Source organism: Schistocerca americana, chromosome 3, assembly GCF_021461395.2.
Source record: "Schistocerca americana isolate TAMUIC-IGC-003095 chromosome 3, iqSchAmer2.1, whole genome shotgun sequence".
NCBI lineage: Eukaryota > Metazoa > Arthropoda > Insecta > Orthoptera > Acrididae > Schistocerca > Schistocerca americana.
Genome location: NC_060121.1, coordinates 828,993,865 through 829,011,689, shown reverse-complemented (window position 1 = coordinate 829,011,689; position 17,825 = coordinate 828,993,865). Strand labels below are relative to the sequence as shown.

Here is a 17,825-nt window from a genome sequence, read left to right as displayed (position 1 = left end):
CCCACATGGCACCATCCTATGCCAGCCTATTCATGGGCCATCTGGAAGACTCCTTCCTGATCACCCAGAATCCCAAACCCTTCACCTGGTCCAGATTACAGTCATGACATCATCATGATATGGACCAAGAGGGAGGACACCTTAACCACATTCCTCTGTAAACCTCAACATCTTCTCCCCCGATTATATTGATCTAGTTTTCGTTAACCTAACAACTACCATCCTTGATGTTGACATCCACCTCAAGGATGGCTACATCAGTACCTCTGACCACATCAGATCTACCAACCACCAACAATACCTCCACTTCAGACTTGCCACCCATTCCATACCAGAAGTCCCTTCCATACAGCCTTGCCACCTGTGGTTCTCCAATCTGTAGTGTTGAGCAGTCCCTCTCCAAATATTCCTATGCTCTCATGGAGGCCTTTACAGACTGAAATTACCTTGTTCAGAAAGAGATCTCCTATGCCTTGTCTATCCACTCACATCCCACCTCCCACACACCTACTGTCCAGCAACAAAGGTGCACCCCTCTCATTACTAAGTACTACCCAGGACTGGTTGAATCACATTCTCTGCCAGGGTTTTGACTCTTTCTCTTTGTAACCTGAAAGAAGGAATATCCTACTCACAATCCTCCTCATCCTCACACAGTAATGTTCTGCCACTCACCAAACCTATGTTGTATCCTTGTCCATCCTTGCCCCCAGCCCCTTACCTCATGGGTCACATCCCTGCAATAGATCTTGATGCAAGATCTGTCTCATACATCCTCCTACTACCATCTACACCAGTCCTGTCACAGGCCTCTCTTACCCCATCAGAGGCAGGGCTAACTGTGAAACCAGCCATGTGATCTGCAAACTAAGCTACAACCACTGTGCTTTTTTCTATGTGGGCAGACTACTAACAAACTGTCTGTCTGCATGAATGGCCACTGTTAAACTTTGTCCAAGAGATAGTTGTACCACCCATTTTATGCTAGATGGATTGTTCCTACTGACACTAACTTCGCTGAATTGTGCAAGTGGAAACTCGTGCTACAACGTATCCTTTGTTCCTGTAACTCCCTAGGCCTCAACCTGTGCTAGTCCATGCTTCCACCTACCTATCTATCCACTTCCCTGCTCCCACACCACTCCTGCACAGGCCTTCTATTCTGCCTATGCATTATAGTTTTATGCCCTTCTTTCTCTATCTCCTTTCCCCTCTATATTTCCTGACCCACCCCCTCCTCCCAGCACAGTTTCCCGACTCTGTACCTAGGTGCCCTATCTCATGTCCCCACCATATCCCTGTATGCTCTCCCATGCATCACGTATCTTCTCCCACTCCAGACTGCTGCTCACATCAGATGCAGCAACAGTCTACAGGCAGCCCACAGCAGCCAGAGACAGTGGCCATGTGTCTGTGAGTTGTGCTTATGTGAATTTATGTGTGTTTTATGTTTCCAAAGAAGGACATTTTTTGTCCAAAAGCTTACATATTTAACAGCCTTTTCACTGTGCCTGTCTGCAAGTCAGTGCCTCCTGTATATTGTTATTTTCCAAAAACACATTCAATAAAATTAAATAGATAAAAACAATGTATAATATCATAAATGTACAGGCAAACAAATGAACTAGTAAAATATCTGTCCATAACTGCATTCAGTATCAAAATAACTACATTATTTTTCAGATGTATATATCTATGGTCATACCACTATAATTATTAAAGAATGGCCTCTCACACTGTAATTTTGTCACTATTGTACCTGTTGTAACAATTTGTCCTTTTTCTCTCTAATTTTTGTATACAATATTTAAGGCTTCAAAATTAGTAAATCAAGTTGTTCATTGTGCAATATTTCTAATGTTGCTCTTTGTTTTACATCATGTTCAAATGAATTTACCAAAACATATTTTCTTCCAAATGAAGATTGATGACTACACCATAAATTCCATATGGAAATTACAGAAAATGTTAATAGATTAGGAAACGCAAAGCAACATAGGACATTTATCAGTCTCAAATGTTCTTGCAACGAAAAATATTTACTAAAGAAAGAGTTTACAGGAGATGGAAAGCTTGGGAGTTGAGAATGTAAGTAAGGGTAGGAAAAGATAATTCTGAGGGAAAGTTGCAGTGTATTTGTGCTGGGAAGCGGTAGGGGGATTCTCACCTAATAGATTGTTTCATGAATACCTAAAAAGTTATGCTTTTGTTTATCTGTATTATGAAACAAAAGCATGTGTATCATTTTTTGAGATCTGTAGAATAAATTACTTTAAATGTTACAACACATTTTAGAGTGTAATATAACAGCACAGAGGCTCTTCTGTCAAGAAGCCACACGAATTTCATCAAAAGATATGAATGAAAACTGTCTTTTCCTCTATTTGTTTTTTCATAGATGCACAAAATACTAGGTAATTATAAAGTCCATGAACTATTTTAAAACATCAGTATAGGGAAATGGCTAAATATAATGCAACACATGGTACAGTATGTGCAACACAAACTTACAAAGCTTTTTTTAGAACATGCTACTGTCAGGTTAATTTGGAAAACTGCCAGCAAGGGTCCCATCAATCATAGTTGCTGCAAGTGACTTCTAACCAGACAGAGAAAGCATGTTGGGTGCTAGAATTTGCCTGTTGCCAGTAAGTAGTGAGTGTGCAAAGAGCTTTTTGTGGCAAATATCACAAGGCACCACCAGTTTACAACAGCATAGTGAAGTAGTACAAGAAATTGTTGTTTGTGTGATGCAAAATGTTCAGGTTGGTTGATGGTGCCAGAGCAGACGGTGCAGTATGTGATGTTGCAAACTCCACATGAAGTCTACTTAATGAGATATGCAGAACTGAACATCTCTCAGCTGACGGCATGGAAAATTCTTTGTAGGCCATTAAAGGTGAAGCCGTACAAAGTGCAGCTTGTGCAAGGCATAAGCCCTGATGACAGATTGCAGTGTCTCAGTTTCTTGAAAATGAAGTATTTGCAAGCAAATTAATTTTCAATGAAAATATCACTTTACATCTTTTCTGAAAGTTCAACTTACATGACATGCACACAAACACACACACACACACACACACACACACACACACACACACACACAACCACACACATGCACACACATGGGCAACAGAAAATCCACATATAAATGTTGAACATTTCTGGGGTTCCAAGATAGTTAACGTGTTCTGTGCTGCATCCGATAAGACAGTCTGTGGATCTTTCTTCACTGAGAAACTGTCAATATATCACTTATATCACAAGCTGCAATATGGCTCATGCCATAACCTGAAACTGATAGCAGTGATTTCATCTTTCACAGTGACCCTCCATATTTGAGATTATCAAAATGAGATGTTGCCACATCACCGGATAGGCCACGGTGCATCTGCTGTCCTGACACTGCTCGAGTGAACACTACAGTTGCCAGACTTGATGCCTTTGGCATTTTTCTTGTGGGGTTACATCAAGGGTAGCATTTATGTTCCACCACACCACCAAACCATGAAAACTTGCAATACCACATTGCAGCAGCTGTTATTGTTTCTGTCACTGCTGATATGGTGTGTCAGATATTGGCACAATTGGTCTACCAATTAGATACATGCCATGAGATGAATGCTGCATACACAGAACATTTGAGAAGATGATATGCAAAGATGAACATGTATGTCCAATAAATGCAGTTTTCCACAATCAACATAAAACTAATTTCAGGCATATATATCAACAGAAATAAGATATTGCAATGTAAATGCCTTTACTTTTGTTCCAAAAGACAGTTAATATCTGTAAATCAAATCTACAATGAAAAAATTACTTTCAAAAGTACATTTAAATATGGATGTGTTCTTATTTGCATGAACCATTTGGACATTTTTGGCTTTGAATGATTCTCAAAAGCAAATACTTTATTTTTGCAAAATAATTTACATCTCACTGTATAATGCTTGTGGTACTATATCATATTACAATTTAGTATTTGAAACCATCGAAAAAATTATAAATTGGCAGCTGAAACATTGATATTCAGTTTTTTAAAAGAAAGTTCTGATTTTATTGTTGCTTCACAATTATTTTAAATATTTTATATCACCATAACATACTATAGTGATGTAACACTGACGGTACCTATTACTAGAACTTTTCTTTGAGGTAGCTGTTACACTTAGGCATATAAACCAGAAGCACCTCGTAAGTAATCACAAGCAATTTCCTCCACCTCTTTGTTGAACAACATGGGTATATCATCAGTGAACAGTGTATGCAAACTTAGGTCATCTTGGTTTTGCTAGACTTCTCCAAAAGCAGTTTACAATAAACCCTTAACGACTTTTTTATTGTCATCTGTGTTTCATGTTTAAGAAAAGAGTTTCATAATGGCCCATTCACATTTCTGAAGAGACTTCTGCTCTTGTACATCACTTTGGGATCTGTACAATGCAGCTGCTTCCATATCAATCAGAGCATTTCCCATATTTTCATACTTCTACACTGATCAGCCAGAATATGATGACCAGCTACCTTGTAGCCAGTATGCCCACCTAAGGCATAGATAACAGAGGCGACGCATAGTGTTATGGAAGTAATGAGGTCTTGGGAGTTTTCTGGAGGGAGTTGGCACCATATCTGCACACTCACAAGTCATCTATTTCCCGTAAATTCTAGGGGTGGGGGGTGGGGGTGGGGGGGGGGGCCATGAGCACTGACACCATCTTCGGTCACATCCCAGATCTGTTCAATTGTGTTCAGATGTGAGTGGGAGGGGGGCGGGGGGGGGGGGGGGGGGGGGGGATGGCAGCGCATCATCAATTGGAACTCGCCACTGTGTTCCTTGAACCACTCCATCACATTCCTGGCCTTGTATCATGGTGAATTATGTTGTTGAAAAATGCCACTGCCATTGGGAAACATGATAGTGATAAAGGGCTGCATGTGGTCTGCAATCAGTGTGCGATATTTCTTGACCATCATGGTGTTTTACACAATCTTCACTGGATCCATAGATGCCTACATGAATGTTCTCCAGAGCCTAATGGAGCCACTGTCAGCTTGTCTCTGACCCTCCATTCACGTGTCACGGAGCTGTTCCCCTGGAAGACAACAGATTCGCACCTTCCTGTAGGCATTATGAAAAAGGTATCAGGATTCATCAGATCATACAACACTCTGCCACTGTGCCAAGTCCAGTGCTGATGGTCATGTGCCCATTTCAGTCATAGTTGCCAGTGTCATGGTGTTAACATTGGAACATGTGTGGGTCATCGGTTACAGAGGTCCACCTTTTGAGTGTTCGGTGCACTATGTACTCAAAACTTGTACTCTGCCCAGCATTGAAGTCTGATGTTAGTTCCACCACAGTTTGCTGCCTCTCCTGTTTTACCAGTCTGCTCAGCCCATCTGGCATGTGGCATGGCTGCCCAACCCCATAACGTCTGGACATGGTTTCACCATGTATTGAAGACACTCACCACAGCATTCCTCAGACACCTGATAAGTCATGCAGTTTCTGAAATGCTCATGCCAAGTCTCTGGGCCATCACAATCTGCCTTCAGTCAAAGTCAGATAAATCAGGCTTCTTCCCGATTCTATACATGGACAGCACACTCCCTGGTGGTACATGCACCATGCATGTGTGTGAGTAGCAGTCATTCCTTGCCAGGTGAAGCTACTATCGCCTGGATGGATTTATATCAATAGTAGGTCAATGGTTACAATGTTCTGGCTTATCAGTGTATATGGAAATTCATTATATTTCAGATGTGTGATCTAAATTTTATAGGCCTTTAGATAGGGATTTCATGTCTATCACTCTCCAATCTTCACAAAGTCTTCTTGCTTCACCCATGCTCTATGAAAAATGCAGTCAGCAGGTAAGTAACCGTGTCCTCATAATAATAATTATTATTGTTAGAACTGTGGGATATTGCTACGAGGGAGCACAGAAACACAAACTCATGCTAACAGTTGCTCTGTGTGGGAACATCTAGCCATGAATGGAATGAAAATTAAGTGATTGGAATCAGCATCTCCTTGTGGCCTTAATGGACTAGTTCTTCTCTGCACAAAATGTACGTGTGGACGGTTCATGTTTGCTCTGGACCATCTGTTTTCATAGGCTTATATGTTGCCAGCTGTCTGATTCCACTTAAATTGTGTGATGTATTTAGATTCTGCTTATCCTGTATGTGCTGTTCCATTCCTTATCTCATTTTCTTAAAAATTGTGGACATGTTGGACATTGTGTGTCACATTCTCATTTACAAACATCATGACTGGAAACTTTGAGAGTTTGCACTTTCATATAATATCTTATTTGTCATGTTATTCTTGGCTGTTTATATGTACCAATTTTTTGAAATGTTTTATGATCTTTATAACTGCCCTGTACCTGTGGCAATAATGCAATAGGCAGTTAAACAGCAGTGCACTGAGAATTTCTTCATCCACAAATTAATGGCATCATCATTATGGGTATATTCTTTTTTAAATAATTTCCTTCTCATTCTTGGTAAAATAATGTGGATCTACCTTCTGTAACTAATTTAATGTCTTTGTGTGAAACTAAATATATTTTCAGTAATTTGTGTTTGACATCTTCAAAAAGCAGACATATTTGGTTTCAACAACTAAATAAATTCTGCCCTAAAAGATGCAGTTGAGAAAAATATGTACACCACAAGTGAGGGTACTGACACATATATAAACAGCATTACTTTACTTTCCTATTCTACACAGAATTAAGATTTTCTTTGCAGAAGACTGAAATGTTTATTCTGCCATGAAATGATCTGCAAGTGTGCAAATTAAACAGATCAGAAAATGTAGCAAAAATGTTTCATTAACTCTTATATGTTGCCTACAACCTACATTAAAATAAAAATGAAATTTAATGCCAACCTTTTTCAAATACAGGAGACTGTAGGTCTGATGTAAGTGTTCAGAATTTTGATCAGTATATTAAAATTCCAGTGGTTTGATGAACAAGTGGAAGGCAGCAAAAAATATAAAATAGTTATTAGATTCATAGACAGACGTTGTAAATTAGACACTAATTGTGAAAAGACAATGTACACATGTATGTCATGCACGGCATGTGTGTTAGTTACTGTAAAGTGCACACACTTGATGACATGCAACACACACACACACACACACACACACACACACACACTTGCATGATTTATAGGCATAAAACAATTCATAGTAGGTAACTGTAATAAAGAAGATTGTAGAAAATGGCAGCATTTCATGGCATCACAGTTAACTGCACAAATAAGTGTGAAGTTAGGAGAGCCAGTATGTGTATAAAAATCTAAAAAGCTAAGAACTGATGCTGCAGTAACACCAAACACTGATGACACTATATCAAAGGGTTTGCATAAAAGAGATATAGAACATATACTGCCAAGATACTTAGGTATTTGTGTGTTTTATTCATGCAGTAGGTGAAAAATAGGTTCATTTAACCACATTTTCTTCTGATTTCTTCAACTGCAAACCACTGTAAAGTACACAACTGAGGGTCCTTTCATTGCACCACTTATTAATGTCTAGTCCCATTCAATCTCTAGTTGAGTAGATTGACTATTTACTACCTCTGTGTGAGTTGGTATTTATTAAATTACTAGCTGACAAACCCAGCATTGCCCAGGTATTAATTTTATCAATTTTCTATTAGAAATGAAACCTTAAAAGTGCTCCTGCAGTAGACTCAGTGTGAGATCATCCTGTGATCCTGGACAGTTTCTGTATACTGGGCACAGCTGTTTTGAGTCTATAACAACTGTTTTGCATGTCTACAAATCAATTCTGTACACACCTCTGTAGATGGCTATTGTTTTTGCCTACATCAGTCTGTGCTTCACAGTTGAAAATTGTCAAAAGCACTGCCAGGTGTCAGGTATTTCCTTAAGTGGACTCAACTGTAGGAGTATTTTGTAGTAAAGAATATATCTATAAAAACTTCATGCATGATGTGGCATTTTTTCCACACTTCTCAGTGTTTATGATGTCATATCTCTTGAACTAAGTGTCATACAATGAGATGTTTGTGTTGGTACATTTAGCAGCATATGTGTATACTGTCTGCAAAATATGTTACAATTAGAGTTAGTAGCAAAGAAGTAATAAATTGAAATGTCATGTATGATTCGGCAGTTTTCTAAGTGTGTCAGTGTTTATGATATCATATATCCTAATCTATGCATGGTACCATGATATGATTTTGTAGGAGCAGTTTATGGCATATGTGGATACTGTCTGCAAAATTTATTATAAACAGAGTGATTAGTTAGAAGTACTAAATTTAAATGTCATGCATGATGCAGCAGTTTTCTATGCATCTCATTGTTTATGACATAATATCTCCCAAATTACACTCAGGGAAATTGAAATAAGAACACCGTGAATTCATTGTCCCAGGAAGGGGAAACTTTATTGACACATTCCTAGGGTCAGATACATCACATGATCACACTGACAGAACCACAGGCACATAGACACAGGCAACAGAGCATGCACAATGTCGACACTAGTACAGTGTATATCCACCTTTCGCAGCAATGCAGGCCGCTATTCTCCCATGCAGACGATCGTAGAGATGCTGGATGTAGTCCTGTGGAACGGCTTGCCATGCCATTTCCACCTGGCGCCTCAGTTGGACCAGCGTTCGTGCTGGACGTGCAGACCGCGTGAGACGACGCTTTATCCAGTCCCAAACATGCTCAATGGGGGACAGATCCGGAGATCTTGCTGGCCAGGGTAGTTGACTTACATCTTCTAGAGCACGTTGGGTGGCACGGGATACATGCGGACGTGCATTGTCCTGTTGGAACAGCAAGTTCCCTTGCCGGTCTAGGAATGGTAGAACGATGGTTTCGATGACGGTTTGGATGTACCGTGCACTATTCAGTGTCCCCTCGACGATCACCAGTGCTGTACGGCCAGTGTAGGAGATCGCTCCCCACACCATGATGCCGGGTGTTGGCCCTGTGTGCCTCGGTCGTATGCAGTCCTGATTGTGGCGCTCACCTGCACGGCGCCAAGCACGCATACGACCATCATTGGCACCAAGGCAGAAGCGACTCTCATCGCTGAAGACGACACGTCTCCATTCGTCCCTCCATTCACGCCTGTCGCGACACCACTGGAGGCGGGCTGCACGATGTTGGGGCGTGAGCGGAAGACGGCCTAACGGTGTGCGGGACCGTAGCCCAGCTTCATGGAGACGGTTGCGAATGGTCCTCGCCGATACCCCAGGAGCAACAGTGTCCCTAATTTGCTGGGAAGTGGCGGTGCGGTCCCCTACGGCACTGCGTAGGATCCTACGGTCTTGGCGTGCATCCGTGCGTCGCTGCGGTCCGGTCCCAGGTCGACGGGCACGTGCACCTTCCGCCGACCACTGGCGACAACATCGATGTACTGTGGAGACCTCACGCCCCACGTGTTGAGCAATTCGGCGGTACCTCCACCCGGCCTCTCGCATGCCCACTATACGCCCTCGCTCAAAGTCCGTCAACTGCACATACGGTTCACGTCCACGCTGTCACGGCATGCTACCAGTGTTAAAGACTGCGATGGAGCTCCGTATGCCACGGCAAACTGGCTGACACTGACGGCGGCGGTGCACAAATGCTGCGCAGCTAGCGCCATTCGACGGCCAACACCGCGGTTCCTGGTGTGTCCGCTGTGCCGTGCGTGTGATCATTGCTTGTACAGCCCTCTCGCAGTGTCCGGAGCAAGTATGGTGGGTCTGACACACCGGTGTCAATGTGTTCTTTTTTCCATTTCCAGGAGTGTATAATAAGTAGGTAGTTCTTACAATCTCAGAAATTGTTTCCTGGCTGTAAGGGATAAGTGTACCAAGTTTGATTGAAAAGAGTCCAGCAGTTTAGGAGGAATGTGGACCGAACCCCCCCCCCCCCCCCACACGCACACATCCATTATTATAATATGTATGGATATTCTGAGGTCACCATGAGAGCACATATGTATGTGCTGATGAGTGTTAATATATTACACCATGCAAACCATTCATTGAATTTTCTCAGCACTTTTTACAAAATACATAGAGTTTTTCTTCTGGTGATTGCCTACTTAGATTCTGCAACCTTTCTGTAACTCTCCTGTGAAGCAAATGAGATAATGGCTATCAACACCTCTTTATACAAGATCCAGTCACATTAGTCTGACCACTGTTTATGTTCAATGTCAACATGCTATGGCCACTCAGATGGCAGGTAGCTGAGGAGGGTATATAAAGCATGTTGGGGGACACAGAAAACAGTGCAGTTGTAGTCATAATGTGGAAATGGAGTGATTTATCGGACATCTAAAAGGGCATGATCATTGGCTTTAGTGCCAAGGGTGGTAGTGTTTGTTAAACAGCTGAGTTTATAAACTGTTCCCATGCTGCTGTGGTTAAAGTATACCATGCTTGACAAAATAGCAGTATCCAAAACTGGCGCAGAAGCAACTGTGGTGAACCACAGGCCAAAGATGGAAGGTGTGGATGATAGCTGTGGAGATGTACTTGGTGAATAGATGTGCAACTGTTGAGTAACTGACCACCCAGATTAACAAGGAGCTATGAACAGTGACTCCTCAATGACCATTCAGCAAATGTTGCTGCCTATGGGCCTTTGCAGCAGATGCCGGGTTGATCTACCCATGCTGATTACTATTCATCAGTGAAAAAGGCTGAAATTTGCGTGCCAGTACTGCAACGGGGTGTCCACTGAATGATGACAGGTGACCTTTTCACATGAATCCCATTTTATGCTCTGTAGAACAGATAGCCATTGATGCATGTGGCCCTGCAACAGTCATCATAATGGTCCAGGTAGGAAGACAAAGCATTATTGTTGGGAAATGTATCTTTTGCATTCCCTGGATGATCTCATCATTCTGTAAGACACAATGTATAAACACAAGTACACATCTATCTTTGGGACCATGTAGACCTCTATATACAATCTGTTTTTTCCTTGGCACAATGGCACCTACCAGCAGGACACTGCAACATGTCACACAGCTCATAATGTACATGCATGGTTTGAAGAGCACCAGTGTGAGTTTAATTTATTGCCCTGGCCACCAAACCCCTCAGATTTAAAGCTAATCAGAATTATGTGGAACCACCTAGAGAGAGCTGTTCACACTATGGCTCTTCAACCAAAAAAAATATAGCACTGCTCATCACAGCAATAGAGTCATCATGGCTGTACATCCCTGTCAGTACCATCTGTAGCCTCACTGACTTTCTTCCTGCAAGTCTGTGCTGCGAAAGGTGGGTATGAAGTTGCATTGATATGACTGGGCCATGTATATAATCATTGGCTCCCCTTAGTCTAACTTTATATGGGTCCTTACAGTTAAACAGTATTCCTTTAGGTATCAAAAAGCAAAAATATTCTCAACGAGAAGGTTGGTTTGAACATCACTGTGTTTTGCTGGTCAGGTCCTCTTGGATATGGTACTATGCCGTCACCTTCATTTGACTTCTGAACTGTTTTTCCTAGACTAGTAAGGAGGGGTGGGGAGGGGGTCATAATTTGAGACAGGCTGCAAACCATGGTATAAGTTTGCCTTTTTCACATGCACATGAACTTAATTGACACATAAGTGACAGAAAACTCCTGGAACTGACTGATAGAATGTGAGCCCTGAATCTTTGGATTTGTAGGATCACACATAACCATTCAACTAGAAAATCATATTATACATGTATAATATTAATAATATTGTTCAATCAATTGCAGTTACCAGTATATTACAATAAAATGCTGTTTGCCACATCCAGGGACTTAGAACTGACTGACTATAAAGGATTCATTACGATGTAGTTGGATACTAATTTTGTGTTGTGCGCCATTTACGATTTCTCTACACTTATACCTATTTGTGTCAGGCTGTTAATTATCATGATGACTTTAATTCTTATACTGTGAAATGATGTCAGTACCAGTTCATACTGTGCATGAAGAAATGCACTAATGAGCCAAAACATTATGACTGCTCCCCACTACAAGACTGAATGCCACTCAGTGGTATTGCAGGCATATGATGCAGTAAGGAAAGTCATCAGTGGAGCAGAGGCAAATGGGGAATCATTTTAGTGATGATATGGGCCACAAATAGGAAATGCCAGTTGCCTAAGTGACTTTGACAAAGAGCAGATTGTTGTAGCATGGTGCCTGGGAATGAGCTTCTGGGAAAAAGTGAATCTGCTCAGCTGATTGCATACTATTGTTGACAAAATCTATGGTAAGTTGTTGAAGGGTGATGAAGTCAAGAGCAGGTGACATGGTATTGACATCAGTGCCTTATCAAATAACATGGAGATTATAGACTTGACTTCTCTGTAAAGCAGGAGGAGTACAGTGCTAAAGAAGGGACAAATATTTTTGAGCACACTGTTCAGTGCACATTGTTGAACATGGGACCATGCAGCAGGCAAACCGTACGTGCTCCAATGTGTGACCAATGTCATCGTCAGTTGCTACTGCAATGAACACATGATTGTTGAGATTGTAGTCTGGATCAATGGAAACATTTTGCCTGGTCAGCTAAATCATGTTTCTTGTTAACCAGGTTGATTGTTGTATCCAGATATGCCATCATCTGGCTGAAACACATACTGTGCCATGGACAGAGGCTGGTGGGGGCATTATTATGCTTTGGGGGACATTCACCTGGGTTTCCACAAGGCTTGTGGTTGTAATTAAAGGCTCCATGAGAGCTATGGACTATGTGATTGTTGACAACCTGTGTTTCTTTATGGTTGTTGTCTTCCTTGAGGACCATGTGATCTTCCAAGAGAAAACTGTCCAAGCCACAAAGCAAGAATCATGCTTCAGTGCTTTGAGGAGCATGATAGTCAACTCATGTTGCTGTCTTTGCTGACAGATTTGTCTGATCTGAACCTGATGGAAAACATCTGGTATGCTATCGAATGTCAGTTCCATGCCCACAAATCACTGGCCTCTAATTTATGGGCATTGCATGACCAGTATGTAAACATCTGGTGTTGCATACAACCAGAAAACTATGAAGGGCTTATTGAATACATGCCACACAGAATTGCTGCTGTATTGCACTCCACTGATGGAATGAGATGCTATTATTAAACAGGTGGTCATAATTTTTTGATTCATCATTGTATACAAATCTGCTACACATTACAGAAGTAAACCTTCACCCAGTTATCACAAGAAATGATGTCTAAGTTGAAAGAAACATTTGGATTCCTTTGAAAAATATGGTAAAAATAGAAAATGACACAAGAAACAAAGAAATGGATTGCTGTCAATTCAATTAACGCTGGGGCACAATGCTGGTGGTCATATCCGCATGGACTATACGATCTTCAACTGCTGTTCAAAAATGTAAAACTTAAATTAGTTGTATTCATAAGTGTATGCCACATGTAGCCCTGAACACACTACTGTACCATCTGTAATCAAAGTGTTTCTTTCAGATGTGTTGCTGCAGAAGAATTGAAAATTAGGTGGACTAATAAGATAAGGGATGAGGAGGTTCTCCACAGAATTGGTGAAGAAAGGAACATATATATCTTTTACTTATAGAAAAGAAAATTTCAAGGAAAACAAAATGTAATTTCTTAGAGAGGACTTCTTCTGCAGAAAACATTTAGGGCTGTTTATTTTCTTTCTGTATAATCTGTGTAAAATTGTATGCTATTAAGATAGCAGCATTTAAAATTTATTGTATACATCTATTGTCAAGTATTGAAGTCATAGTAATCTTCTACATTCAGAGAGCAAAGATAATACAATGGATTATGTTTTCTGTTGCATAGTATGTCATAAAAAGTGTGTGTGTGTGTGTGTGTGTGTGTGTGTGTGTGTGTGTAACACACTTGGAACGCCATTGACAGCCTTAGGAGTGTGGTTGGTGTGTGAAAGAGGTGAGATGAAAAATAATAAAAATTAGTTACATCGGTTTCAGAGCCACAGTTTTTGAGATTGGGGGTTGATTAGTGACACGTCCAATGATATTTAACCCATTTGGGAGCAGATGTGGCAGTAAGAAGGGCGAGATGTAAAGCATAACTGTGGAGCACATTGGGAAATATCAGCCAAACTTACACCACAAATGAGTTATTATCTACTGAAAAATACTGAGGAGGTAAGGTACCCTGAAAAAGAATTACAGGATCTGCTGAATAGAATGAACAGTCTAATGAGAACAGGATATGGATTGAGAGTAAACCAGGAAAAGACTAAAGTAATGAGAAGCAGCAGAAATGAGAATAGTAGGAAACTTAACATTGCAATTGATGACTATGAAGTAGATGAACTTAAGAAATTCTGTTACCTTGGAAGCAAAACAACCCATGATGGATGAAACAAGGAGGATACAAAAAGCAGACCAGCAGAAGCAAAGTGGGCATTACTGTCAAGAGATGTCTACTAATATCAAACACAGGCCTTAGGCTGAGAATATACATTTGGAGCACAGCGTTGTATGGCAGTGAATCATGGACAGTGGGGAAACCAGAACAGAAGAGAATCAAAGAGTTTCTTTCAGATGTGTTGCTACAGAAGAATGTTGAAAATTAGGTGGACTAATAAGATAAGGGATGAGGAGGTTCTCCACAGATTTGGTGAAGAAAGGAACATGTGGAAAACACTGATAAGAAGAAACAGAGTTATGTGACATGTTTTAAGACATCAGGGAATAGCCTTCACGATACTAGAGGGAGCTGTTGAAGGGCAAAAACTGTAGTGGAAGGGAAGACAGGGATTGTAATACGTCCAACAAACAATTGAGGATGTATGATGCTAGTGCTTCTCTGAGATGAAGAGGTTGGTACAGGAAAGGAATTCATGGGGGAGTTGCATCAAACCAGTGAGAAGACTGAAGATGAGGCATTTCACCATCATAATAACAGCATTACTTCTCCCAAAGATGTTCATAACATCAGTCATGGAATACTCTCAGCAACCCAATTTTTGGGGGATGAGGATGGAATGTGGTGATGTGTATGTATAACTCTCAGAGACTTAATGTCTGAAGAATACACTGAAGGGGTAAGGAACCATTAGGGTAGGAAGGAGAAGACAGGTAAGAATAATTGAAAAGGATTAATTTCACTGCAGAGCTACAGTTTTCAATGTTGTTAGGCTGAGAGATATTTCTAAAGATATTTCACACATAGCTGTTTGGTGGATGTGAGGAGGGAGTGACATGTAAAACGTAAGTGTGTAATGTTTGGAGTAATTTCAACCAAATTTGTTACACAATTCACCTTCCATACAGAAAAAAGCAATGATAGTATGACATGCCCAATATCTGTAGGTATGGAGAGGGGAAGGTGGTGACAGAAATAATTGAAAATGATATTACACTCCTGGAAATGGAAAAAAGAACACATTGACACCGGTGTGTCAGACCCACCATACTTGCTCTGGACACTGCGAGAGGGCTGTACAAGCAATGATCACACGCACAGCACAGCGGACACACCAGGAACCGCGGTGTTGGCCGTCGAATGGCGCTAGCTGCGCAGCATTTGTGCACCGCCGCCGTCAGTGTCAGCCAGTTTGCCGTGGCATACGGAGCTCCATCGCAGTCTTTAACACTGGTAGCATGCCGCGACAGCGTAGATGTGAACCATATGTGCAGTTGACGGACTTTGAGCAAGGGTGTATAGTGGGCATGCGGGAGGCCGGGTGGACGTACCGCCAAATTGCTCAACACGTGGGGCGTGAGGTCTCCACAGTACATCGATGTTGTCGCCAGTGGTCGGTGGAAGGTGCACGTGCCCGTCGACCTGGGACCGGACTGCAGCGACGCACGGATGCACGCCAAGACCGTAGGATCCTACGCAGTGCCGTAGGGGACCGCACCGCCACTTCCCAGCAAATTAGGGACACTGTTGCTCCTGGGGTATCGGCGAGGACCATTCGCAACCGTCTCCATGAAGCTGGGCTACGGTCCCGCACACCGTTAGGCCGTCTTCCGCTCACGCCCCAACATCGTGCAGCCCGCCTCCAGTGGTGTCGCGACAGGCATGAATGGAGGGACAAATGGAGACATGTCGTCTTCAGCGATGAGAGTCGCTTCTGCCTTGGTGCCAATGATGGTCGTATGTGTGTTTGGTGCCGTGCAGGTGAGCGCCACAATCAGGACTGCATACGACCGAGGCACACAGGGCCAACACCCGGCATCATGGTGTGGGGAGCGATCTCCTACACTGGCCGTACACCACTGGTGATGATCGAGGGGACACTGAATAGTGCACGGTACATCCAAACCGTCATCGAACCCATCGTTCTACCATTCCTAGACCGGCAAGGGAACTTGCTGTTCCAACAGGACAATGCACGTCCGCATGTATCCCGTGCCACCCAACGTGCTCTAGAAGGTGTAAGTCAACTACCCTGGCCAGCAAGATCTCCGGATCTGTCCCCCATTGAGCATGTTTGGGACTGGATGAAGCGTCGTCTCACGCGGTCTGCACGTTCAGCACGAACGCTGGTCCAACTGAGGCGCCAGGTGGAAATGGCATGGCAAGCCGTTCCACAGGACTACATCCAGCATCTCTACGATCGTCTCCATGGGAGAATAGCAGCCTGCATTGCTGCGGAAGGTGGATATACACTGTACTAGTGCCGACATTGTGCATGCTCTGTTGCCTGTGTCTATGTGCCTGTGGTTCTGTCAGTGTGATCATGTGATGTATCTGACCCCAGGAATGTGTCAATAAAGTTTCCCCTTCCTGGGACAATGAATTCACGGTGTTCTTATTTCAATTTCCAGGAGTGTAGTTTTATACCCAAAGGCCTTCAGGGTTGCTGGCTGATTGGTGACAATCATGATGACATTTCACCTCTAGTGGCAAAGTAGGGGTAGCAAATCAGGGACTTAAAGAGAAATAACTGGCCAACACTGAGCAATCAGCTAGTTTCAATATATTCTTATTCATTATTTGACACACATTTCAGATTTAATTCTGAATAAAATAACAAAAACTGAAAAATAAAAAAGTTTAAAAGATTCAGTTTAATTGGGATCTGAAACTTCTATATTTGTATTCACCACTTTTTTGTTATGCTACAGTTATATTTACCACTGTTGGTAAATTTTTGGCATGTGATAGGCAAGCTATAACTGTAAGCAGGAAATAAACAGCAGTAAGAAGAATACCACATTCTAATATCTTTCTTTTGATTTAAATCTTAAGCACAAAGTAAAGTTGATGTGTCTAGAACTTCTGGAGTTTCAGATCTTTTATTGCATAAATTTGCTTATGGTCAGATGGATACCAAGCTGAAATAGAATCATTACATGCATAAATTAATCAGGAAGCTCATTTTGGCATGTTTTATGCTGATAACCATTTCCCACTGCACTAGCTTATTTTGCATTGTTCTCTTACAGAATTATCTCCAGAATCAATATGGCTGAATAAATTATTTACTTTTCAAAAGTGAGTGGTAAAAAAAGTTGTGTAAAATAGGTAATTGCACACCATGCAGAGTTATCTTCAAATGTTTTGGAATTCTTACACTCATTTCCCAGTACATTTATCCAGTACCAGTCTAACTGCAGCTTATATTGAGTTCATACACACACACTCACACACACACACACACACACACACACACACACACACACATACAGAGAGAGAGAGAGAGAACACTGTTAACTCTCCCAGCACTTAGGAATAACAGTGTAATGGAAGTGTGTATGTGGTGTGTGGTGGCAGTATTGGTGGTGGTGGTGGTGGTGGTGTGTGTGTGAGTGTGTGTGTGTGTGTGTGAGAGAGAGAGAGAGAGAGAGAGAGAGAGCG

General features: G+C 41.8%; 1 protein-coding gene across 1 annotated transcript in view; it reads right to left on the bottom strand.

Annotated features, from left to right (window-relative positions):
* LOC124605202 (kazrin) overlaps positions 1–17,825 on the bottom strand; it is a 1,111,833-nt gene that overhangs the window by 29,582 nt on the left and 1,064,426 nt on the right. The window contains exon 20 of the mRNA XM_047136736.1: positions 6,905–6,931. Coding sequence (XP_046992692.1) covers positions 6,905–6,931 — 27 coding nt within the window. The remainder of the gene's footprint in view (positions 1–6,904; positions 6,932–17,825) is intronic.